General features: G+C 36.0%; 2 protein-coding genes across 4 annotated transcripts in view; both read left to right on the forward strand.

The window, feature by feature from the left end:
• The first annotated feature begins 5,311 nt into the window (after positions 1-5,311).
• LOC149822802 (uncharacterized) lies at positions 5,312-7,804 on the forward strand. Of its 3 annotated transcripts, none has more exons than XM_089981269.1 (6): positions 5,312-5,655; positions 6,538-6,622; positions 6,974-7,122; positions 7,209-7,284; positions 7,384-7,445; positions 7,709-7,804. In XM_089981269.1, the coding sequence occupies exons 1-5, from the start codon at positions 5,461-5,463 to the stop codon at positions 7,398-7,400; spliced, it is 522 nt and encodes a 173-aa protein (XP_089837395.1). In that variant the 5' UTR covers positions 5,312-5,460; the 3' UTR covers positions 7,401-7,445; positions 7,709-7,804. The 3 variants fall into 3 exon arrangements, with proteins under 3 accessions (XP_089837395.1, XP_089837397.1, XP_089837396.1); XM_089981271.1 differs by having other exon boundaries at positions 6,538-6,580; XM_089981270.1 differs by lacking the exon at positions 7,384-7,445 and having other exon boundaries at positions 7,709-7,789.
• A 12,348-nt stretch (positions 7,805-20,152) lies between these two features.
• Positions 20,153-26,830, forward strand: part of LOC149822803 (mitochondrial arginine transporter BAC1-like) — a 39,863-nt gene continuing 33,185 nt past the window's right edge. The window contains exon 1 of the mRNA XM_089980385.1: positions 20,153-20,239. Coding sequence (XP_089836511.1) covers positions 20,153-20,239 — 87 coding nt within the window. The remainder of the gene's footprint in view (positions 20,240-26,830) is intronic.

Below are 26,830 nucleotides of genomic sequence, written 5' to 3' on the forward strand. Positions count from 1 at the left end.
AATATAAGCACACATTTTTGGGGGAGATATTAATGAGGGGAAGGAGAAAGGGTGGGTCGACCCTCCCTCTTCTCTAAATGAGTTAAAACAATAAAAAAATAATAAATAAGAAACTTAAAAGAAGTCAGATGCATTATGTTTATCTTGGCCTTTAGGGGTTATATCTCAATCATTATACCGTCTTTTAAGAATCCGATTCAGATAGTCATTTAGGCTAATAAAACACCTATGCATAACAAATGTCCGGATGACTTCCTCTGTCTCGATGTATTCAAATTGCACATACCCTCATAGGGTTAATCAAGTGAAACATAAATTTTAATTGTACAATTTTATATTTCTATAATTAGTTGTTTATGCATGTGTTTTGTTGTGTTGATGCATTGTTATTGATTCAGATATCCTGAGGCATATTCTATATTCAACTTTCAAGTATTGGTGACTACTTATTAAATAATTTTATGATATTGCTTAAATGTACACTTTACTGTTATTTCTCACATGTTCTAAGATTAACTATATTTGTCTTTAATGAATGAGATGCTAAATTCCAAAACGATGTCGTATGCCTAACACTTTAATTATATACTTTGGAAAGAGAATCTCTATTAAGACTTGAAAAGTTTGACCTCCCAATATTAACAATTTTACATATCATGTTGAATGATCAACGAGAGCTGTTGCGAGAGGTTTGACTGGAGTAGTAAAGATCACATCTTTCCTTGCCGATTTAAAATTGTCTTGCTTATTCTAAAAATTTTCACTTAGTTTTATTTCAAGCGATGAATAACTCTTTAAATTTCACAAACGGTAGTGAGATCTTTGCAGCTCTGATACCATAAATGAACACATATATTGGTGGTGATGATTTCACAAACAACCAAGAACAAGAAGGTTTTAACGTGGTTCAGTTATAGGCTAACCTCTCTCTCTCTTGTTACATTATTTCACTGAGAGGGGTTTTATTATTATTCATCACGTTATATATACCTCCGATAGATTTCTGGCTCAAGACTTTCTCCTTAAGTTTAGGAGTTGTTACATCATTTGGAAAGTTGGACTTTTGAGATTTACATACAACTTTTCTCTTCAACGGTTTTTCTTTTGAATTCTCATTTGATATGGGCATCCTTATGTGTGGAGAATTTTTCTTCTTGAAATCTACATTTGTGTGATTCATGGGATTCACGCAGTGATAAAAGGTTTTTCTTGAGTGTAGGCAGGAAAAAAAAATGCAGCTTACACACTTGAGAGTGAGTTTCATGCATATCAAGACAAACCAAGACCGCACTTTTCGTTCTGATGAGGGTAAGCATCTCACCAACTTCTTGATATTTCCATATATCTTACCTTATCTCATAGTGTTTCTGATCCTTATCACATCAATGCATGACTTACACTGTTGAACCTTGTTATTTAGTGCACTACTAAATTTCATGGAACTGATTGTAGTTCTTGGTGAAAAGTAAGACGCTTCATCTTCACAAGAAGCAGGCTGAGATTTATGAATCCCATCTAGTAAGCGGGGTCCTGTGTCAAGCTGAAGGCCCAGAATAGAATCCCTCTGCCACATGGGGCAGCTGTTGTTCTGGTAGGGGTCCATCCAACCCGGGCATGCCTCTCAAAAAAAAAATAATGAAGCGAGATTTATGAATCAACTTTAATGTGGAAAGTTCAGCTACAATGGTATGAATCCAATAAAGTTGCATCTCATGTGATTCCAAATCACACCACATGAGATAGAATCAAAGGGCATGTTTGGTACCATCTCATGAGATTCAAATTCTCATACAAATGAGAAAGTGAATCTCATTTGCACAAAAATCACATAAGACCTCATGTGATTTTGAATCCTACAACTACAAATCAAATTTGATTTGGAGTTATATGGGGGGCTCAACAAAACCAAATGTACCCAAAATGTGATTTAAAGTTGCATGATTTTAAATCATATATTCCATCGTGTGATTTGAAGTAAAATGAGATTCACATAGAATGTGATTTCACATTCAGTTTTCTATTTGCATGAGATTCTAAATCACTTGTTTAGATAACTATACAAATGAGATACATCCACTCATTTGCATGAGATTCCAATTCACATGTTTGGTTAGCCGTGTAAATGAGATCCGTTCTCTCATTTGCATGAGATTCGAGTTTACATTTGAATGCAACAAAGCATGAGACAAGTCTCTTGATGAAAGCTTCTTGAGATGGAAACTTAGAGGCTAAGTTAGTCTGAGATGTGGCTGGTGTCATACTTGTCTGCATCAGTGTTTAGCCATTTTAAGACTCAGTAGGTGCCCAAACCTGATTGGAACAAACAATAACTTTATCCAAGCACACATTTTTGTCTTGGATTATCATAAACAGAACCCATGGTGCAATGTTGGCAGCTGTGCCACCTGCCATCTAGAGTGGGTATCATGGTGACACGAGTCAGACATGCTGATAAGATTTTGATATAATGACGTTATTTTTAAAAAAATAAATTGTACTTTTTAAATGAAAAGTTTTTCAAACTCACGTGTGTGGTACTTAGCCTTCGTCATAAAAATTGGCAGCAATGATACAAAGATGCAAGTATGATCTGACACATGATACTGGTTGAACCCCATGTTCAACTTTTCAAAAAAGGATCTCGTAGACAGTGTTGATCCTAGCCTTCCAGTTATAGTTCACATCCAGGTGAAAATGTAGAGCAATCCTAACTCTTGATTGGATTTCTCTGATATAATGGGGATGGAATCCTATGTCAAATGATGGGTCCTATACTCTTAATTAATAAAAATATTTTTTTAGTATTGTTAAAAAATATCCATGCCAATGTGTTCGGTCAGCTAATCATGCATAGGTTGTTCTATCATTATTTGATATTTTATTGTCTAGCACCAAAAATGGCTTGTCCCTTCACCCTCAAAATAAGTTTTATATAGGTTTATAGCCAATTTGATAAAAAAACACACAACTAATATTGTAAGGAATACTGCAGGCATTTGAGCACCCAGCAACATTCAGCTAAATTAGAGAACCCTTTGGTAAGTGACTTGCTAATATTATAGGATTTTATGCCAACTTTGGAGGACTTCTAGCAGCAATTTTTGCAGCAGGTATTTGAGATTGCACATTCAGATAATGCTCTTAAAATCGGTTCACTAGGTGAATTGGTTTCTTAAAAAGATTGAAAAAAACAAATCAAATCGAATTGAGTTGAATTAGTCAACTTTTCACCATCAAATGACACATCATTTGAGAGTAGAAAATATAAAAAATATTAAAAAAATTTTAACCTCTTTAAAAAAATATTAAGAAACCGAATTGAATCGGCCCTTTTAGAATCATTGTTGAGCCTATTCGATCAGAATTGACCGATTCAGGCAGATTTTAACAACATGGCATTCAGATAATTCGGCCACCACTCTAATTAAGGATAACTTAATGTTTGACTTTTATTGACTAACCATTCATATAAAGACCGCAGACTAATCTTTCTATTTTAGGCACTCAAAGTTTCTGCTTTAGGCACAGGTAACATTTTTTGGATTCATTCCAATCACAGAGCATGGATTAATGGAATGCAGGTGGTTCAGGAAGGTAGAAAGAGCAATCAGGACTCCATGATAATCTTGGGCGCCATTCGGAATCAGTGTACAGTTCATTATCGAGACCTTAATCTGAAGGTTTGTTTACTTTTGAAATTTATTTCAGAAAATGTGGACTATGTTATGTATAAAGATAAACCTCTTGATTGTACTCCTGTTTTTCCACCACAGTAGGTCATGTCTATTGTAGGTAAAGGTGGGGAGCCTTAATCTTCCAGCTTGAATATTAAAAAAAAAAAATGGTACGCATGGGTGTTAAGAGGGTATTGAGATGAAAGCACCAAATCAAATCTTGCTGGTGCATGGGTGTATTCATAGCTTTCAAAGGTGGGACGCATAAGGCAGGCTAGCCATGGCCCCACCTGACTTTTTTCTCACTCCGACAAGGGTTCATCATAAAAAAAAAATGGTGCACACACACATGCACAGAGGAGTGGGCATTGGGTCGAGTACTCAATGGGTATTCCAGTACCTAACCTAACATTAGTTAACCCGATAAGTGTCGGGCCTTACCGGGCTCGACTAAGCCCAAGTGAGTATCCCAGTGAAGCCCATTAAGCCCTGTCTTGTTCAGCCTATTTATTACTAGGACTTAAAAAAATCATATGCACAGATGTTTGCTTGATCTGAGCTAAAGGATATTTTTCTATGTAATTCATATTGTACAAAACATGCTTTAGATGGGTAATTTCATGTTTGGATGTATTTTTAGGATAATGAAAAAGCAACAGCATATATTGTAGTAAAACTCAGGATAAAAAAATAATTATAAACATATTTGTAGGTTTATATAAAGAAAAAAATGCATGTATTATATTTTTCTAAAGTGTTTGGCTAAGAGATTGAACTATGAATAAAGTTGGGGGGTCTGATGATTCAAGTAGTTTTTATTCACGTTTTAGTTCACATATTTTTAGTTGTCATATTCTAGTGTACCCCCAACTACACATATATGGAGAGAGAAAGAGTAATGTGTAAGTTTCAAACCATTAATCTCTCATTTCATCTTAGACCTCTTTACAAAACATATTTACATGTATTTTTAACTTAATCAAAATGTATAGATATGATCTCTATGTTTTATTTAGTAGAAAACATGAAGTTTGAAAGATATATGGCTTAAAACTTACACTTTTCTCTTTTCTCTTTTTATATATATTGGACACGCTCGCCACTGATCTTAGCGGTGGATACACATTTTACAGAGTAATAGACTTTAACGGCGGTCCTGAAAGCCCCCTTAAATGGGTTTTTTGTCCAGTGGCTAAAGGTTAAGAAATGTAAAAAAGATGCATCGGTCAGGCACATCCCACGTTAGTTCGGTGATTAGGCATCCATCAACAAACCCAATCATATATATATATATATATATATATATATATATATATATATATATATATATATATATATATATATATATATATATATATATATATATATATATATATATATATAAGGAAATTGTATCGTTTACGTGGGCATGCACAATTGGCTGCGAAAGAACTCAAGAGTCAAAAAAAAAGAAAAGTGAAAAGTATTTTGAACCTTCCGTTATAAATTCAGGGGTTGGCTCTCTCATAATCTCCTCAAGTGAGGTGAAGAGAGAGAGAGAGAGAGAGAGAGAGAGTTGGGAGAGTCGGTCACAAAAGATCGTAAAAGAAGAGGGGAGGTGAAAAGAGCAAAAAAAAAAACAATCAGCAGAGAGAGAAAAGCCGAGAGGGCAGTTGTTTTATTTTTTGTTGGCTTGTATTTGGGTGTTGGTGTGTGTGGCGGACCCTCTTTTTCTTCCCCGGTCCGTTTCGGCAGTTGGTGTTTATCCCATTTGGGGAGGTTGGTGTTTCTTTTCTTGTTGAAAGAAATGGAGAGAGAGAGCCGCAGTCACCACGTTGAGGCCCAAGATCAAGGCCAGGGCCAAGCCAGGAGCGCTAGCTCTATCTCTGATCTCTTCGGTGACAAGGACTCCTCTGCTGCGTCTCGCAATAGTGTCTTTCACTCTGTTTTCTCCGCTCCCTCGGTGCCACCATCATCGTCGTCCCAGTGGTCTTCTCCCAAGGTTGACAAAAGGGCTCTCTCTCATATTTTTGATGGGTATTGTCCTTTTTTTTGTTTTCAGGGAATAGCCAAATGAATATTTGTTCGATTTCATGGTCCACCTTTTAATTCATTAGTTATTTTGGTGCCGAAAATTCTTTTCTTGCTGGAAACAATTTTTTTTTGAAAAACACCAACGATTGTTTTCACGGACGTTTTTTGAGAAACACCAACGATTGTTTTCACGGACGTTTTTTTAGAAACACCAACGATTGTTTTCATGGACGTTTTTTGAGAAACATCAACGATTGTTTCCATGGACTTTTTTTGAGAAACACCAACGATTGTTTCCATGGACGTTTTTTGAGAAACACCACGGATTGTTTTCATGGACATTTTTTGAGAAACACCAATGATTGTTTTCATGGACATTTTTTGAGAAACACCAATGATTGTTTTCATGGACATTTTTTGAGAAACACCAATGATTGTTTTCATGGACGTCTTTTTTTAATAATTTTTAAATTCTTGTGTTTATTGAGCATTTTTGTAATTTGGCTGGATGCAGTTAACTTTTCTGTTAATCGACTTATGGATTAAAGTGGGTTTTCGGTTTTGATTGAGGCAGTAAATTTTTTATCTATCCGTGTTTGATCAGAATCTTCGAAGCAGCTTGATGATCGTCTGATTTATTCTTTTTTCTTTTTGTTTTAGTCACGGATTTTCGACTCGGACGCGTTTTTCTTTTTGTAGAATTTTGTTGGCATGTTGGTTTTCTTTTCTTTTGTTATTACGTTGATCCATGTTTTAATCACCATCTGTTTCTCTTTGTCCCATATCTTTACTTATACCCTTTGCCTCATGTTTGAGTGTAGTTTGATTTTGATCAGCTCTATTTTGACAGGGAACTGGGAGATCTCATTCGGAGGCATCATGGAGGAAAGACGGTAATGATCAGTCAGTTGAGAAGACCAACTATGCTTCTTCTGGTGTTTGAACAACCCTGTTTTATGCTATTTCTTTTGTGGTGTCTTATTGGTGTTCATGATAAGATGTGTTTGGTGCAGTTATTATTGTCTTGTGTTGTGTTATGGGGATGAGATTCATGATGTCAGAGTTTCCTACACAGTTTTAACTTTTATTTCGGCTGTACTACCAAACAATCTCAGTCTGGGCTCAAAGTGTCTGTAAACAACACTGTGTTCTACTTCTTCATATTTTAACCGTTCAAAGATAGTGTTTGTGAATCACTTCACAGTTAGTGATAATGTGTACTAAGCTTTTCTAGTTTTATCTGTTCTATTTTTAGTTTTTAATTTGCATTTTCTTTTCATACCCAGGGACCAGGAACCAAATTGATGACAATCAGGGGGTGAATGCAGAGCATGTGGAAGTAGAGCCCTTTTTTCTCAGTTCATCTTTGTATTACGGTGGTCAGGACATTTGTGCCTGTTCGCCGACTTCGCGAGCCTCCGGGAACTCAAATATTGTGAGTGCCCTTCTGCATTTTTTTTGTCGCAATATTTGATGAATTTCTAGGCCTGAAACATTTCTCTCTGTAATGGCTTAATCCAGTTTACAAAAGATAGCAGTGAAGCTGAGCCGAATTCTGGTAGCTCAAACAGTGCTTCAAGAGGAAATTGGTGGCAAGGTATGTTGGTAAAGAGAATTTGAGGAGTTTTGTTGTGAATATGGATTTTGCACTGTAGGTGATGGTTTTCTAATCCAAAACATTGCTTCTACTTTTCAGGTTCGTTATATTATTGAACCAATTGCCTTAAGTAGTTTTTTGAAGATGCATGCTCTTGAATGGTAATACTTTGGAACCAGCCAAAGTTTTTAGATTTCATACTGTTATCTCATAAACAGCTGTATGTGCAGGCATATTGCTTTTTCTTCTTCGAAGAACTTATGAAATAACACAATTTGCAGAAGAATTGCAATCTGCATGTTTTCTTGCACAAGTGTCTGCAGAGTGTTGTTCCAACCTTAGCAACTAATTGTTTAGTACCATGAACACTGATTAAATCTTAAGTTGTGATATACTGCTGATGACTCCAATTCTTCGATTTCAGGGGCATGTGCTGTTTAGCTGGAGACGGTGCATAAATATTTCAAAATATAGTTTTTTTTTAGGATATATATATATATATATATATATATATATATATATATATATATGCAAAAGCTGAGTCTTGCAGTTTGTGAAGCATAAAAGTACCAAGTATGAGAGTTGCATCAGGCGCAATAAATATGTATATACAAGCTCTGGTGTTTGGTTTGGGATATGCAAAAGCTGAGTCTTGCAGTTTGAGAAACAAAAAAGTACCAAGTACGAGAGTTGCATCAGGCACAGTTTCTAGGCTTAACCTCTATGTTACTCGAGATTGTAAACTTTTGCTTTCTCGATTATGTAAATTTCTTTTTATCTTGCAAAGAACAAGTTTGAGTATGAACGAAATATTTAGTTTACATGATCTTTCATTTCAATTGCACATTCGTTTCCTTTTTTATTTTTATCATTACTTTTGATACATAAAGGATGAACAGTGTGTTGTATCAAGCACATCTCAAATTATTGGTAGCTCAATAGTTTTTTTTTTCATGCAAGCTTGTGATGGGTGAAGTGGAACGAGTATCATACCTTCATATTTCCCATGATTACCTGCTCTATGAAAGATGAAGTATAACCCTTGCCTTCGACATGTTGTACACACACGAGGCCATTATATATGCAGCTCCACTACTGACCATCTGTCTCAACATTTCTCGAGATGGAAAACACACCCATCTCGAGAAATGCCAAGATGGATGGTTGTCAGGCAGGTTGCTGCATACTCACCATGCAATGACGCTGCATATTGATGTAAAGTCCACACAAAATATACCCTGAACTTCAACGTGCTTGATGCTTCCTACCTTTTAGTATTTGTTAGATTAAATTGGCATAAATTTGTTGGTGTGCCATTATTGTGGAAATTACAGCACGGTTGTTGGCTTTCTTATTAGCCAAAGCCCCCGGGCATATCATTTTGACCATAGTGACAAATCTCTGGAAAATATCGTGAGAAATTACCCGAAAGTTAAAAACGGTAATTTGTTGCAATATTTTTAATTTCTCACAAAAATTTTCATCAAAAACATAAATAGTGCATTTTAAACATGACATTTATGTTTTTATTGGCTATTTATCATGAAAAAACTAGTAAATGACCTTGGGAGAATTTTTCTTTATATTTTCCCGGAGAGACTGCATCCAGGACTGGAGAGTCAGACAACGTCGCCATCTCATCCGAGCATAAAACGCCAGGGCTAGGACCCTCACTCTCAAGGCCTATGCTGAGCTTCGGCTAAATCAAGGGCTAGTGCCTGCAGGAGTAGAACTCTGACTGCCCGTCTAACAGCCGAGGCTTGCTCCAACTACACTAACCCCCTTTGAGGTCGACCTTGTTATAAGGTTTTAAAGCATATTATATTCTTTTTTACCTGGACAGAACCTTTTTACGATGAGGAATGGTGTGGCTATGTTTGCAATCAGTGTTGTGAGAGGCGTACCCCTTAGTACCTGAAGTGTACACCTCAGAGGCGAGGCGCACGCTCATGGTACTGAGGTGTGCTGTGATGCGCAAATTGCCCCTCATCAACCTCCAGAACCCCCTCCTTCATCCCCAAGTCTTCCTCCTTTGCCCGATTCGTCGGCTGTGCTAACCCCAAGTGCCGGTGGATCCACCGCCACGTGCCGGCTAACTGCTCCTCCGCCGCTCCCTGCCTCCCCTCCCACCGCTTCACTTCCATACCAGTTGTGAGAGGCGTACCCCTCAGAGGCGAAGCGCAGGCTCAACGCCTCATAGCATTTAACAACCTTGTTTGCAATATAAGATACTATATGCTTCCAAAGTTTGAGTTGATCACCTTTTGAAAAAAGTTTTTTTTTTCAAGTTCCAATCGGATTGGGCATCTGAGGTAGCTAAAATTCGTACGGAATTAGGAAAAATCGGATTAGATACCCTCTCTGTGATGTAAAAATCAATGGACTAAAAATGTATGGAGATTTCAACCTTCAAAAAATCTTTAGTTTATATTGAAAAAATGTTACTTTTTTTTGGCTTTGACAAAAAAATATGACCAATTTCTACTATTTTGACCATGTTAAATACATTCATGGGTTTAGACTAGGACAACCACCTGTTATTACTAGTTTCAACTAGAGAATTTGGTAGCCAATACTTTTCGGTACACACTCTTTTTTTTTTTTACGGCAAGCTGATGTTAGGCAGACTTCTACCAGTTATCATTGGGTTTTGAACCTGCAACGTCCCAACACAAGGTGACTCGCACCATCTGCTCCTACCAGACAAGCGGAGCCCCCTTGCTCCTACCGACAAAACCACCTGCTCGTACCGTACAGACTTTTTCTAAAAAATACACTTTTTGATAGAAAACATTCCTCCATGAAAAAGGATAGAAGAATCTGTCCTACCAAGAGAAAATTTATTTTTACACACGTCACCACCCATTTCACCACATCTCATCACCGTCACCACCCACCATCATCTCTCACTACCCTCCTCTCACATTTTTTCACATTTTTCCACTCTGTTTTTCTCATGGGGCTGAGAAACCAGATAAGTTGCTAGTAACGCCGCTCGTGTAGCCATAAAGAGCTCGTTCAAACCCGTAAAATAGGCTTGATCGATAAGCCAACATAGGCAACAGGTTTTGGGTCGGGTCGGCTAGGCTCGTGAAACAGTAATAGATATATTTTAGATATATTTTACATTAGAAAGTTGTGCTGTTTAGAACAAATGGTTGAAATGGTTGTCTTGCAAGCAATAGTTATAGAGTTCAAATTTGCTTTCAACTTTGAAACAGTATCCTTCTTTTATAAGTAAGCCGCTCACCAACAACAAAAGCTACAAAAAATGTAGTAGCTTACCTCAAGAACTCTAGAATTAGAATTCAAATTTTCTATTACTTCTAGCTTTTTTGTTTTTTATAATTAAATGAGCCAGCTAGAGCTTGGTTTATTTAACTTAAGCTTGTAATGAGGTTAAAGCTTGAATTGACTTTCTGTAAGCACATGCTAAATCTTGAATTTACCAGCCTTTTTTTTTATAGGCAAGCTAGCGTTAGGCAGACCCCATCAGTTACCATTGGGTTTTGAACTTGCAACGTCCCAATACAAAGTGATGTGCACTAACTGCTCACCAAACAAACAGAGCCCTCAATGGTTGCATTTACCAGCTTCAGTTAAACAAGACATCAGCCATGGAACTTGTGAATGTCACTAAGTTGACAGGATGTCTCACAAGTTCGAAACCCATGGGTGACAGCCTTGTTGCAAGGTCGAAGCTGAGTGTCTTCTCTATCGGGTAGGAGGGAACCTCAAAGGTTTTACCAACAGGAGGGCAGCCAATGTGCGGCAGGTGATAGGGTGATTTTTTTCTTGGATTATAAAAAAAACACATCTGACGGGGCAGGGGCGTAGCTAGGATTCATGTGAGGGGGGGGGGGGGGCAAACAGGGGTGTAGAAAAAAAAATGTATTTGTGTGATAGTCGGGGGTTAGGGGGCAGCGCCCCCGAAAAAAAAAATTGAGATAAAATAAAAAATGGCTACAATTATTAATAAAAATCTATTTCATATGGACAAATCAAACTATTTGCTGCAGTCAAGGCTGGGCTAGGACTGGGCTGGGCTAAAAAATGGATAAAAATCTATTTCATATGGAATCAGGGCAGGGCTAGGACTGGGCTTTTAAAAAAAAAATTAACGGTTTGGGGAGGCAGGACTGGGCTACAGCCCAGTCCTGCCCCCCCCCGCTACGCCCCTGTGACGGGGGAAGAAGTCAGGGTTTGTAGAGAGTTAAGGAATTAAAATTTTCTCATTGCATGGTAGCATGCAGCTCAAATAAGATAGCACTTTCAATCCCAAATTAACAAGCACCAAAAAAAAAATTTCTGAGTTGCCTTCAATTAGAACTGAAATGCACCACCAAATCTCCTCAATCCAAGCCATGAACATGAACCAAGCAGGAAGTGCTTAAGAAATGCCTGAATTCGCGAAGTATATATGAAGCTTTCAAGACGAATAACGGAAATTAAGCGAGAAACAAGTAGAAACAAATATAAAAGTATAACTAGAAGATGTGTGTGTTGTTTTATATTTACACGGAGAAACCACCCCCAAGATCAGAGACCTAACCATGCTGGCTCCGCCTGTTGTACTTGGCAGCGTAAAACTCGGTAACGAGAAGTGTGTTTTACTTAGAATATATTTAAAGTCATTTTAACAAAAAAATATTTAAGGAAATTATAAAAAAAACAGCTAAATTTAGAGTGACAATAAAAAACACAACTAAGTTTTCAATATTGTTAAAAACTTACACAAGTTTTTTATGGTTAATAAAAAATCAGGGTCTACTTCCATCAAAATTGCCATTAAATGGCTCTTAAATGTGTGCTGTAATTAGTAAAAGTTAAGTGTTTTTTTTATTATTACCAAAACCTTACGTGTGTTTTTGAAATTTTTATTGAAAAAACATTATTGTTTTGAGAGTAAATTAGTAATTTATCCTATTAACTCTACTTGGTTTCGTGATAACCAAAGTTAAATTGCAACCCTTGTCTGACAGGAGCAGTGCACGTGACCGTGTGTTGGGACGTTGCAAGATTGAATCTCAATGGTATAGTTGTATAACTGAGCTTTCCCTGTCGAAAAAAAAAAACTTTGTGTCTTTGAATTCTGTTTTTAAAATACATTTTCTTTTGCAAGGCGAAGGGAAATACCCTCCCCCTCTCCCAAATCACCAATGAAATCGGTTGGTCAAATCTGTAACGCTCCAAAATTTTAACCCAAATTTTTATTTTTTTAATGCATGATTTAAGGGCGACATTTTGTCTAAGATATTGTCTTAACCGAATCAAACGCTAAGGAATGAGCTTGCGCAAGTACCAGCATTTAATAGCTCCTTAAAATCGAATTCAAGATCAGACTACCAAAGACATTGTTCTATTGAATTAAGTTTTAGGGAGTCGAATTGCATGCAAGAACTCCTTCTAGACAAAAGGAGCTTCATAGAACATATTTCAAGTGAAAAATTGCCTTAATAGATTGGCAAAAAACAACAAAAGATTATTTCTTTCGAAAATGAATTATAAATCTTGGGCGGGTTACAGGTAATATAACCTTACATAGGAATGGATATTTGTTCTTTAAACTTGGATCCATGTCCCAACTCAAAATCCAATTCCAACTCAGAGAATTAACTATGTTGGAATCATACCATGTGCCAAACCATTCAACATTTAAGTAAACTAAGTAATTAATGTAAAGTTTAAGTAAATCAATTGCTTAATGTTTTTAAAATCTCAAATATAAAATGAAGATTGATATGGGCCCTGCTAAAAGCTTAGTACAATGGCCTTTTGTGTAATGCCCTAAGTTTTTTAACACTTGTAAAACACGTAAAAAATAAAACTTTTTCTTTTATTGAATAATCATTAGCAGATACATTTTTAACTTTGGTTTAAAACCGCATCCACACAAAAAACGATTATACTAAATTTAAATGCGGATAACATGACTCATTTAAAATACTTCAATTCCAAAAAAAAAAAATATTACAAAACCAAAACAATAGAAACACGTATCATAATTCAATACCTAAGTAAAGAAAATGATTGGCTCATTGATGCCATGCAGCATTTCGCATCAACTTCGCAACTATACAACTTTATTTACCTACAATCACCTGTATGCCCATAAAATAGGACAAACTTATAAAAGTTTGATAGGTTTACACTAGAAGACATGGTAAGTGTACGAAGCTCATAAAGGTAGTACATTAATGATAACATAATTCATCATATCAAATATTCATGATATATATTTCAATGCATTTAATCAATTCATAGATGTATCACATCAGATATCACATCACATTATTCATTGTATTTTATATTGTTCACAAGTTCATAAATTGAACTTCAAAGCATGCATACTTGAATCAAAACATGCATACAAAAATTCAAGCATGCGCATTCAATACATTATACTTCCTAATTCAGAACATGTGTGTATATCATATAAACTCTTATGCATGCATATAATTTAATATAAGATGACGTAGTTCATCAAGGCATGATATATTTCAATATAAGATGACATAGTTCATCAAGACATGATATATTTCAATATAAGATATCATAGTTCATCAAGGCATGGTATATTTCAATATAAGATATCACGATTCATCAAGGTATAACATATTTTATTATAAGATGTCACGGTTCATCAAGGCATAATATGATGTGTTTCAAAATTAACAACAATTAAGTAGCATAATTGTGTAATATCAGGGCATATTTTTAAAATTGTGTGAATAAGGTCTTTGCTTCTCTTGATTTTAGTACCCTTGTATACGCAAGAGGACGGTCAACTTAAACAGTTATGACATTTCAGGGGTATATTAATCATAAGTTGTATTTTATCTAGGTGTTGAACTGAGCAGGACCCAAAGTAGGCGGTACGTGACCAGTCATGTATTTTATCTATGACGTATACACAATATAGGATGCACCATGAACTAGCTGCAATAATTAGGAATCTAATATCTAGGACATATTGATAGCCCCAGTCTCCTATCCTTAGAGTGATTGGAGATCATTGGGAATCCTTGCTCCTATAAAAACAATATTGTCACTCGAGATTTGTATCACCTACCTCTCCAAGTAGTCCACAGATCTGAATAAGTGACAAGATTGTTATTAGGAAATCTTGTTTTTTTATATGTTAATTCAGGGTTCAATAACCAGTATCCCTCCAGATAATCATGATTCATTTATAGGTACCCAACCCATTCAGATGTCGCTCTAGCACTTTTAGCCCACATGAGCGCTTCACCTGTGAAGGTGAACCAACCAATTGGGCACGTGTGTATGCATGTATCATTCATAGTATGGTGCCTCTTTCGCACTTTCTAAGTTTATATAAACCCTAAGCTTGTATACGAGCAATCACAAGTAAATGCATATTTCCATGTTTTACAGTACAATGCAGTTCACATGCCATACATGTTAACTACAAGTTACAATACGAGTCATCATTCATGCAAATCATGTTTCATTTCATATGACATAACAAAAAAATATATAAGAATATGCTTCATATATCCAAACAGGTTTCATGAATCCTGAGCTTCATCATAAGCCATAAACAGTTATTCCATACATCATGTAGTATTTTAACATCACATATATCACATCTTATACACACATGCTCAATGACACTATATAAGTTCTTTGAACTCCCGGCTCCAACATGAGCCAACATACGTGCAAATAATAAGTCATTTCATATGTCAAAGAGAAAAGACATAAAATCATGATTCACCTATCCTGATGGATTTTATGAACCGCAAGCTCCATCAGAATCTATACATACATCATGTGCCATAATTATTTAATATTTCAACATACAAGCATAGCTAGCAAGGCTCTGTGACCCATAGTTTCGATATTTGAGTTTAAAACATTCTTTGCATGTATGCATCATCACATGATATTGCAAAAAGCAAATTATCACATGCATTGGCATTATAATCTTTCTCATAAAATGACATGTATGATTCCAATTATAAGAAATAGTATGCATGGATAATTAAAGCTCATAAAACTTGTGAAATCTCGTAAACATGTGAAAGTTCATTCGAGAGTTAATATGCATGCAAAAGCTTGTAATTATGCAAGAGCACATAAATGTACGGAAAGCTTGTAATCATTCAAGAAGCTCGTAAAAAGCTCATAAATATTTCAAAGCTCATAAATATTTTAAAGCGTATATATTTCAAAAGCTTGTAATTATTTCTAAAACTCATAACCATTTTAAAAGCTTATAAATATTTTAACAACTCATGACTATTTCTAAAGTTCATAATTATTTTCAAAGCATGTAATTATTTCAAATGCTTATAAACATTTCAAAAGTTCATGATTAATTTCAAAGTTCGTAGACATTTCAAAAGATCATAAATATTCGCAAAGCTCATACTTATTTCAAAATCTCATACTTATTTCAAAAGTTTGTAAACATTTCAAAAGCTTGTAAATATTTCAAAAGCTCATAATTATTTCAAAAGTCTAATTATTTCAAAAGCTCATGAATATGCAAAAAAGCTTGTAAATATTTACTCTTTCATTTTTTGCATTATATATATATATATATATGCATTTGTATATATATAAAAATTGAATATAATTATTATAAAATACCAGCGTACGAACCATACACTCACATGCATTGAAAACGAACGAATATCAGGGTTAGCATAGATTTACCCTACCTTATTCTCTGTGTCAAGAGTACGAAAACATGCGAGAGATCCATTTAGGTCTTAAATAGATCTAAATCCCTTTTAGGTTTAGTTTAAACCCATCCCAACTACCAGTTCGTTTGTATCTCTCTCATCCAACTTAGATCCGACCTTGGTCTGATAAATCAATTGTATCTTTCTCGTTCAGATGAGTTTTTATAAACAATTTATGATATTGAAAAGCTAACAAAATTTTACACATTCTGTAGAAGTTTGAACTCTTTTATCAGTTTGTTTACATATCAGTAGTTGTTGAAACAATAAAATAGATATGGGCCTAATCAGGTCACGAATTGGTTATGAACGTGTTAAGCAATGCATAAAATAAATGTATGATCTGAACATGTATTTTAAATGTTAAATGAGCATGTAGATATAACATATAATGCTATGAAATTTCTAAGTGCCTAAAGGGGCATGGCATCGAGAAAGCTTATTACCTCATGCTTATGATTGAATGCACAATGCTATTGAAGTGTATATGTTGTGCATTATGATATTTTATGTGATTGTGTATAGATTCATATAATTAATCATAATCAATGCCTATAAGTGAATGCATAAATGAGTTTGACATGTTACAAATTGCGCATGTAGCATGATGGCATCTTTGACACTAAATTCTACATTCATGAGCTCAAATCTTAAATTAAATTTATTTTGTATGTATATGAATAAATAATAGAATTAATAGATTAAAAAAACAATCATATAGACATTAATTCTATTGAACTTTTACTGAGAAGGTAAGTGGTACACTACACTTTGTAGAATATGTTTTGAGCATAAAAGGTTGATCCTCCCCAACCAGAAAGATATGAGAATACCTCCACATTAGCTACAAGATGGTAGGTCACGAAACTCATAAGTGAAGGTTTGATGCATCAGGATGATGGTGTTGAGAGCTTTTTCTTGACTAAGTCGTCTCTCACCTGAGACTGGTGAAAGATGCCTAACCAAGGTTAAGCTACAAATTATTTGAATATACTTCCTGTGAACTGTGGTCCTGATCCAGGTTAATCTTATGTATTACCCACATGGTTAAGGTTAAGAAGTGATAACCGTAATTAATTATGTATTTAGTTAAGCATGACATGCATCTTATAAAAAAGAAAAGTAAATAAAGACAATTAAAGTCATTCATGCATGAAAAAGGCTATAGGTTCTTCATCGGTTAGTGCATGCATTATTTACCTGCTCATGCATAAGATTATTAATTATTTTTGAATAATATTCTTGTTATGCAATAATGATAACATGTATACTTGAATTGAATGTTTATCTGTTTTGATAATTGAATGCATTATAGTATGTCTATGTATATTGGTTTTGGTTTACCTGTATTGGTAATCTCCACTAGGCTTTCATGAGTTTGGCCCGTTTTATGAGTTTTCAGGTGAAATATGATGTATAACTGCGGAACGAATGCGGGATGCTGAGACAATATGAAAACCAATTTTTTCCTTTCTCGAAGATGGTTTTCAAAAAATATTTATTGTTATTTTGGATTGAAAATACTCTGATGTAAATTTTAAATGATTGAAACTAAATTAAATTTTAATAGTACATATTATTCATATTTTAATTCAGTTATGATGATTATTCATAATTTTTTGCTGATTTTAAAAGAAAAAAATTTCATAAATTATTTTTGGGTTTAAATTTTGGAGCGTTACAATTAAGGGGGTTATTTATAGCCCAAGGTGGTTGGTAGAGGTACTTAAGATCTTTACAAGTGGAGGCTTGAGATTTAATTAATTATTTAGATTTCTTCTTATTTTGACAAGTGAAGGGTTTAGATGTGTTGAAAATGAATGACCAAGATCATGCCACCTCAGGATCAAGAAGCGTGAGGAAGCTTCTTGATTCTAACTTCTTTTGAAATCACATGGGTATAGGCTCCACTCTCCTCTCCTAAGAAGGTCGATCAAGGAAGAGAGAGACTTCTAGAGCCTTCCTCCCACTTGATGATCCATTTGTTTAAGTGGTTGATCAATGCTAGATAACTTTTACTTCTAACTTTCTTATCTCTAAGCTTGCCATATGTCCTACATGAATTTGCTAATAACTTGGTTAGATGACACATAATTTGCTACATGTGTCACATGACTTTCCACTTGCTTGGCCATATTGGCACATGGCTAGCTACATTTCCTTAGAAAATGTGCCACCTTAAGGCTCAGCTCCAAGTGGATTCAACCTCATGTGGGTAGATCCAACCAATCCATCGTAAATTGGGTTGGTCCAAAAGATCCAATGTGAATTGGATCAATCCAATAATCATTTCGATACTTCCTTCAAACACTAATCAATATAAAAATTAGTTTTTATTATTTAATTGCCATTTAATTTCTCAAGTAATTATTAATTAATCTACCATTGCTAGTTTAATAAAAAATTAGCAATTAAATGCCCACTTAATTATCATCTACTAATTTAAAAGCAATTTAAATTCAAATTAAAATTGCAAACCATATTTGGGCAAAAATTCTATTTTTATTGATTAAAAAATCCCCAAAAATTCTTGAATTTTACAATATCATTCCAAAACCCGCCAAAATCCAAACCCGGTATGTACCCAAACCTAAATCCATTTATACACAAAATTATACTTGATCCAAACCCGAACATGGTAAGACCCGACCTGCTATTAGAACTATTTCACACCCATTTTACTAAACAACATTACCATTAACCAATGGGCTTCTTATTTCCAACGAGTGAATAACTTTCTTGCCTAAAAAAACAAGAAACTATCCTCAAAACAGTGATCTAATGAAGGATGAGCCTTTTCATATTTAAATTTTTGCTAGGTGATAATTAAGTTTATAATATCAATTATACCCAGTCCTGAACCGAAACTTGAGCCCGTTAAGACCCAACCTGATCATTATAAAACCTATTCATTGATATGGGTCTGCATTTTTAGTCATACTCATATGGTCATACCCGAACCCAAACGTGAATAAAAATGGACTGGGTCTGAATCTAATTCTTAGAACCGATTAAAAAAGGGATCTACTGAAGATCTGACCTGTTTATTCCCCATTTGGTATGTACTCGAACTCTATATCTTATATAAGTTCACAATTTCTAACCATACCCATTCTAAACTTGAACCAGAATCAGATTGATCTGGTTTGGATCTAACTTTTAACAAGATCCTTCCCAAACCGACCCAGTTACACCCTTAAATTTTATAAAGAAAGAAATGGATTTTAGAGCAGGAGTTTCTCCTAAAACTTTTGAAACACAAAAGAAATGTGCAGTTTCATGCTTTTATAAGAAGTTTTGCTGTAACTATGATTATTGTGAAAGTTCACCCGCACATGGTCCCCAAGGGGTTTGGGGGTAGTGGTAAGGGTTTTAGGTCGCCACACAGGCGGTTAATATTCAAATCCATAGGCAATCACTTTATTCTTTTTGAAAGGCAAGCTGGGGTTAGGCAGACCCCACCAGTTACTATTCAACATACCACTGGAGTTTTGAACAACGTCACGTGCACTGACAGCTCCTACCAACCACGCACAGCCCCGTTGGTATAGGCATCACTCTTGCGTAAGCAAGCCGAAGCAAGGTGATACTGTCAGGGCAAGGGGTGTGCTCACGGAGTTTTACGCTACCAGGACGATGATCTGTAGGTAAAACACGCAAAGTCAGTGCGACTAGGGGAGGTGTTTGTTTTCTGTGTTTGTCTCGACGAGGATCTACGCTACCAGTGCGACTAGGTCTTCGATCTGGGAGGTGGTTTTCTCGCGACTGTCATGCTTTACTAGGGATGCTTGCTTCTATTAATCAAGCTTACTGCACGTTAAGAAGTGGGGAGGCATGAAGGCGGTCTTTACTTTTATCGGTTGTTGCGTTGCCATCTAAAGTCTCAAACCTCCTAAACCCGCACCTTTCGCGTTGGATTCGTTTTGTTTTGTTTTTCTGTTTTCGCATCGAGACGGGGGACTGAAGCCGAGGTGACCAATCAAGGATAAAAGCGTACGAGAAGTGGGCCATACACTGAAACGGAAGAGAGAAGATAGCCAAACCAGCCCAACCCGAGGTGGAAGGCTGTAAGAGGGTGGCTGGCCGTGGCCCCTGCGTTCTGCAATTGCATGCTCAGTGGCGGTGAAACGGCAAGGGGAGAGAGAGAGAGAGGAATGGCGGAGGCCCTCAAGGAGTACGCTGCTGGGTTTGCTGCAGGAGTTGCCACCGTCATCGTTGGCCATCCCTTCGACACCATCAAGGTACACCAACCTCTCTCTCTCTCTCTCTCTTGAATGTATTATGTATCCACACACAGTTCAGTGATCGTTTTGTGCTGAAAGTTGTGTCATTCAAGTGATTAGGAAAGGGTTTTTTTGTTTGTTATGCTGTTTTGGATTGTTGGTCATTGTCTGATTAGGGCATGGGCTTCGGTACCAATCATCTTGTGCTGAAAGTTGTGTCATTTAAGTGATTGGGAAAGGGGGATTTTGTTTGTTATGCTGTTTTGGATTGTTGGTCATTGTCTGATTAGGGCATGGGCTTCGGTACCAATCATCTTGTGCTGAAAGTTGTCATTCAAGTGATTGCGAAAGGAGAATTTTGTTTCTTATGTTGGTTCGGTTTGTTGGTCATTTTCTGATCAGTGCATGAACTTCGGTACCAATCATTTTGTGCTGAAAGTTGTGTCAATCAAGTGATTGGCAAAGAAGGGTTTTATTTCTTATGTTGGTTTGGATTGTTGGTCATTGTCTGATCAGTGCATGAGCTTCGGTACCAATCATTTTCTGCTGAAAGTTGTGACTTTCAAGTGGTTGGGAAGGGAGGATTTTGTTTCTTATGTTGGTTCGTCTTGTTGGTCATTGTCTGATCAAAACATGAGCTTCGGTCCCACAAAGCCTGCCTCACATGTGTTTCTCGGACACTTCAATTTGTATCTCAAAATGTCAATAGGCTCAAGATGGGAAGTGTAAATTTCATTCTATTTTGCTATTCATCTATAGAGGAAAACCGTAGGGTGGAGTTGCTTTGAGACGGGTCACGATCTATTTAAACATTCTGACCTCTTGGAGCTCTTGACCTGCATCTCCTTGATATTTTGGTTCTCTGTTGATTGATTCTTGCTCCTTATGTCACTCTGAATTGCTTGTACCAACTTCTAAACTTCCCAACACGCCACTTCACTTGCACCCAGAGAAAAGTGTGAAAATAATGAACAAGGATTTGGTTGAAAATAATGAACAAGAATTCGGTTAATCCAATAACATCGAATCCCAAAAGTATGAAGAAGGATTTATCATCTCTTAATTATGCGATTATGAAAGTATATATATCACATTGTGTTGCTACTATGCTGTTCATTGTAGTTCCTGCTAACAGCCGATCTGAATAATTAATTAAGAGAGTAAGGTAAATGGTGAGGCTACATAAGGCAGCACTTGAGATTCATTCTAGTTTCATACTATAACCTGCTATTCTACTGTTTCTACACTTTTTACTTCTGTTGAAAATTCTTCACTGTTGGATCCTAATGCTGGTCCATGGAGGATTTGATCACCAAATCCTGGATTTGAAGTGAAAAATGAATTTGGGAATTTGTAGGAAGCAGAACCTGAAGGAATGTTAAACATGAAAATAAGTGTAGAAAGTTGAAGGATGAATCTATGAACATGTCACAAGAGATGGTTTATGGTATAAGAAGGATCAAGCATTGTTTTCCGATACAGAGCTTGGGTCATGATTAACATTTTATAAGTTACATTCCTTGCTCCTACTTTCATCTTAAGACCATATACCAAAGTGAGCCACAGTTTTCTCTCAACCTCATACGACCATGGATCTTGGAAATCAAATGGGTGTATGACCTTAGTAGTCAAAACGCCAGGTGCTGCCTAAGCACCACACCATGAAAAGCTCAGTTGGTGACGTTACTAATTTTGTGACAGAGAAACTGAAGCATTTTTCTCAATCTAGTCTTGTATAAAAAATGTAAGACCATTTCTATGTTCTGTCCCTTTCATTTAGTGGTTTATGATTAAATGTTTGCATGTTTATGACCTTGTTGGTGATTTACTGTAGTTCGTAATGTTTGCATATTTTATGAACTTGTTGATGATTTATTGCAGTGTGTACATTGTAGAAAACTGGAAATCAATCATGCTTACTCATTATTGGATATTCATGTTTCTGCGTACTTGCTTATTGTTTTAGAAGCTTAAGAGAGCTGTCTAACGAGCTATTTGGATTCCATGATGACTATAGATTTGAATATGCATCGGAAGACAGATAACTATAATGGAGCTTGTACTTATCGCTGATCCTGATAATGGTGATTAAGATGGCGAAAGGTTGAGTGTATGGTAACCTACTGGGATACATCATGAATATATTAATCATGAACTCAACTAAGAGCTCTACAGAGGAGAGCAAGAGTTGCTGGAAGCTTGAAGACATGGGAAACTAGGATGTGCACTAGGGAGGATATGACTGCAGAAAAGCTTTGAGCACAATATATATTGGGTTATTCTGAAACAGCACTCTTATGGGAAGAAAATATACATCAGTCAGTTATTAAATAACAGGATTGATGACACTGATATATTCCTTGGAAGCGGCATAATTCCGCTGAGCCAATATGTGCAAATAAGCAATTTTACTTCCTGCCTCACTGTGCACTTGTGCAGTCTATTCCTATTAAAACTTATTCAATATGATGCTGAGCAGTTTCGTTATGTAAAATATGATTAAATTGCAAGAACATGCATTTCATAGTCCAATTTTGTCATAATTAAACCAGCTTTTTATGTTGTTAACAGAACATTCAATAATTCAACACGGTTATCTTTATCCCCCTTTTCAATAACAGATTCAAGTTATATTCTTATGTCAGAGCAGGCTTCTTTCTACTGCCAAAAGATATCTGTTATATAAATCTGTTTTTAATATTCTTGCTAAAATATTGCCTTTAGTGCTGAATGTAAGCACAAATTGCAAGAATAAACTATCCTTGTTTCAATAACATTAGGCTTATCATTATAAAACCATAGGAAGAAACACAAATGATTAGGTAATATATTTGTTGATATGAATGGCAACAAAAGGATCTGTTCTCAATATTACATGAAACATACTCTTGCAGCATCCGGTGGTGAACTGATGAAAGACGATCAGCAGCTGTGGATCTTGAGACAATTAATATAGAAATTATCCTTTGCATTTCTGTGAGAGATAAGAATGATTTAAACTATCACTTGCTATCTGAGAACTAGGCACTTGACATGCTCTACTAAGATAGTTATGCGTGGGTTGATTATTCATATTTCTATTAAAGTGCATAGATCTGTATCATGGTTACTATAGAAATTCAAGAAATTAGGTACACACCATGACAAGAGTGAGAGATAGAAGGAGAATAGTATTGAACTTCATTAAGAGAAAATAAAAAGGATTAACACTCTTATGGGAGCAAGCGGAATTACAAATAACAAAGTGTAGAACACTTACAAGTCCAATAATGGACACATACAAAGAGAGTAAACAAGCACTTTAAGTGCATACACAAATCCCCAAAGGGATAGTGCCAAAAGGCAAACAAAAGGAAATATTATTGAAAATGTGAGAGAAAGGAATGCTTTACATGTAAGGGATGCACCCCTGTTTATATACACAAAAAGAGAGGGGAGCCATTGGGAGCTCCCTCTTTCATAGAGTCGTTGGGGAGCTCCCAACAGTCATAATTATGAATGTTGAGGCCCCAATGACTCTATGGAAAGGGGGGGGGGGCAATGTGCAAAAAAGTAAAAAGATAAAAGATAAAAGAAAAGAAAAAGTAAAAAAATAAGAAAAGAGAAAATATTTGTTTTTAAGAAACAACTATTTATTACATGTAAAAAGAAAAAAATACCCCTATCGGGCAATACATACTAAAACAGAAATTTATATATATAAATATAAATATAAAAATATATATATATATAAATAATATATATATATATATATATATATATATATATATATATATATATATAACACTCTCCCTTAAACTTTACGGGGAAAGAACTAAAAGTTTGCTAAGAAGAAAGAGAAAACGAGGAGCAGAAAGAGCTTTGGTAAAAAAATCGGCCAACTGATATTCCGAGGTGACATACGACAATGTGATAGTTCTCTTCAGATATTCGTCACAAACATAATGACAATCCATCTCAATATGCTTGGTGCGCTCATGGAAAGTGTGATTGCTTGGAATATAAATTACACTCTTATTGTCCCAGCACATCTTCGATGGTGATGGGATGATGATACCTATATCATTGAGAAGACTTTTAAGCTACACTATTTTCATTGTCGTTGTAGCCATAGCACGATATTCGACTTTGGTTGAAGATAAATATACCTTTTGTAGTTTCTTATACCTCCAAGAAATCAATCAATTTCTCAAAAAAATACAAAAACTAGTAGTTGAGATTCTATCATTTGGATTACCACCCCAGTCAACATCAATATAATCTATTAAATCAAAAGATGAGGAGGATAAAAAAAACCCTTTCAAAATGGTGTTTTTAATGTATTGCTCAATCCTTATTACTATTGCCATGTGCATAGTGGTAGGTGCATGTTGAAACTGGCTAGCCACATGAACAACAAGAGCAATATCAGGTCGGGTGATAGAGAGATAAGTGAGAGATCCAATTAATTGACGATATGGAGTAGGATCTTCAAGCAATACACCATCTTTGAGTCTTAATTTAGCATTTATGACTTCAAGGGTCTCCACCTTCTTTTCATCTGAAACTCCTAACTTAGTACATATGTCAACAATTAATTTCATTTGAGAGAGAATATATCTTTTAGGGGAGTAGACAACTTCAATTCCTAAAAAATTTATCATATTGCTAAGGTCTCCCTAAAATCAAATGGCTGACATCCATAAGGAGTACATTGCACTACACTTGATCAAAATATGTATTCCCTATAAAAAACTTGACTAGGCACTGTCAGTCAACACGAGCATCAACGCTCTTCTGGAGCCACAACATCTGATATGGGCAAGGGTAAGACCTAGTGTTTAACTTTAACTTGGACACTGCCTCAACAAAAATAACGTTCTCACAACCTTAATCTACGATGAACCTACAAACCTTACCCTCAATAGTACATGCAGACTAAAAAATGTGGGTCCTTAACCATCTATCACTCGTATCCTGTCGATGTGCTAAACACACTCTCCTAGAAATGAGCACCTCTCCTCTATCAGGTAACAATCAATTCTCAACCTCAGTCTCCTCAACTTCCTCTTTGACTTCCTCATCCTCCATATCATAACAAGGCTCAAAATCTATATCAAAGCTTAAGTTGTCCTCCTCATGTGTACTTTCATTGAATAAGGCCTTACCCTTATACTCTGTCGACTTATGACCTAGCTTTCCATAAGTGTAACACTTAATGGGGTACCCGAACTAGTCGACCTAGATCGGGATGAGCCTAAAGCGCCTTGAATCGCTGTCCTAGTCATGGCATTATGATGCCTATATGGGGTAACAAACTTCCTAGCTGGTGCAGTAGGTGCACGACTAGCGGTCTTCACGGGCTGACCGACTCTAGCCAAAGCCTTCCTTTGCGAAGATTTTTCCCATTGTTTAGCTCGTTGATGAGCTTCTGACACAGTCCAACATTGAACAAAATTAAGCATATCCTGCAAATAAAAGTTCAAACTACCAATATATTTAGACACTAACTGTTCTTCGCTCTCATGAATATCATTCCTAACTACCAAATCATGAAACTCCTCGGTATACTAATCAACAAACTTTGTACCCCGTTTGAGGTTCTGGTACCTCTGGTACAACTCTCTATGGTAATTAAGAGCTAGAAACATAGCTCAAAGCTTTTGTTTCATATGCTCTCAATGCTCGATAGACACTCTTCCTTGATGCATGCGGGTCTGCTTTAGCTGCCTCCACCAAGCGACAACCTTTTCCTTCAACATAAGGGCGACCAATCCCACTCTCTTTTCCTTGGGGACCTCCTTGAACTCAAGGACCTCTCTGACCTCACCTAACCAGTCTAAAAACTCTTCAGGAGTGCTTGATCCCTTAAACTCAGGGATTTCAAACTTAAGACCGGACTCCCAATTGGATCTCCTAGGCGGATCCATGTTCCTACCTGAATGCGAATGCATATGGGGATCAAACTCCCTATCAAAATCATATTGACTCATATCATAAGACCCTCGGGATTCATGAGCACTTTGCTTAGATCGACGTTCTCTCTCCCTAGTAAAGTTATTTATTCTTCGAGTCAACTCTTCGACTTGTCATCGCAAGTCACGATTTTCGCATCTAAGATCGCACACTTTATTGTCGAAGTTGTAGTTGTCTCGACCACGACCTTCCATTTGCCCAACCATGGTGAATGCACCCATGAATAGACTAGAATCAGCAAAGACCCTACACTAGCTTTGATACCAACAATGGTGCAGACCGACAATGAGTTGGTTCACGACCAAGACACCGAAACAAAATTCTATTGTGGAAGTAGTCAAAGTAAAATTTCAAGAATATGACAGTGACTGATACTACTGGAATTTGCCTCATTAGGTCACTGAATTTGAAAAAATGATCAACAGAGAAAACACATACCACATAAATATCTTTCCAACGAATAAAAAATTGTAATTTTTCGATATCGGGATGCCAAGATATGATGCAAATATCAGGTCTGACTGACACACCCGAAATATAGTCACCTGATTGACTGTACTCTCCTATTGGGTCCATTTTCAGTGACTGGAAAGACAAAATCTGTTAGCAGACCAAACATGGGAAATATAAGGGATTTCGTTAGCTTTCCAACAA

Source organism: Nuphar pumila, chromosome 11, assembly GCF_984573655.1.
Source record: "Nuphar pumila chromosome 11, dmNupPumi1.hap1.1, whole genome shotgun sequence".
Lineage (NCBI taxonomy): Eukaryota > Viridiplantae > Streptophyta > Magnoliopsida > Nymphaeales > Nymphaeaceae > Nuphar > Nuphar pumila.

Excerpts from the sequence above, each read along its gene's own strand:
- LOC149822802 (XM_089981269.1), top strand. The coding sequence starts at position 5,461 with ATGGAGAGAGAGAGCCGCAGTCACCACGTTGAGGCCCAAGATCAAGGC. Across the intron at positions 6,623-6,973 it reads GACCAACTATGCTTCTTCTG|GGACCAGGAACCAAATTGAT; the intron begins GTGTTTGAACAA and ends TTTCATACCCAG. Across the intron at positions 7,123-7,208 it reads CCTCCGGGAACTCAAATATT|TTTACAAAAGATAGCAGTGA; the intron begins GTGAGTGCCCTT and ends GGCTTAATCCAG.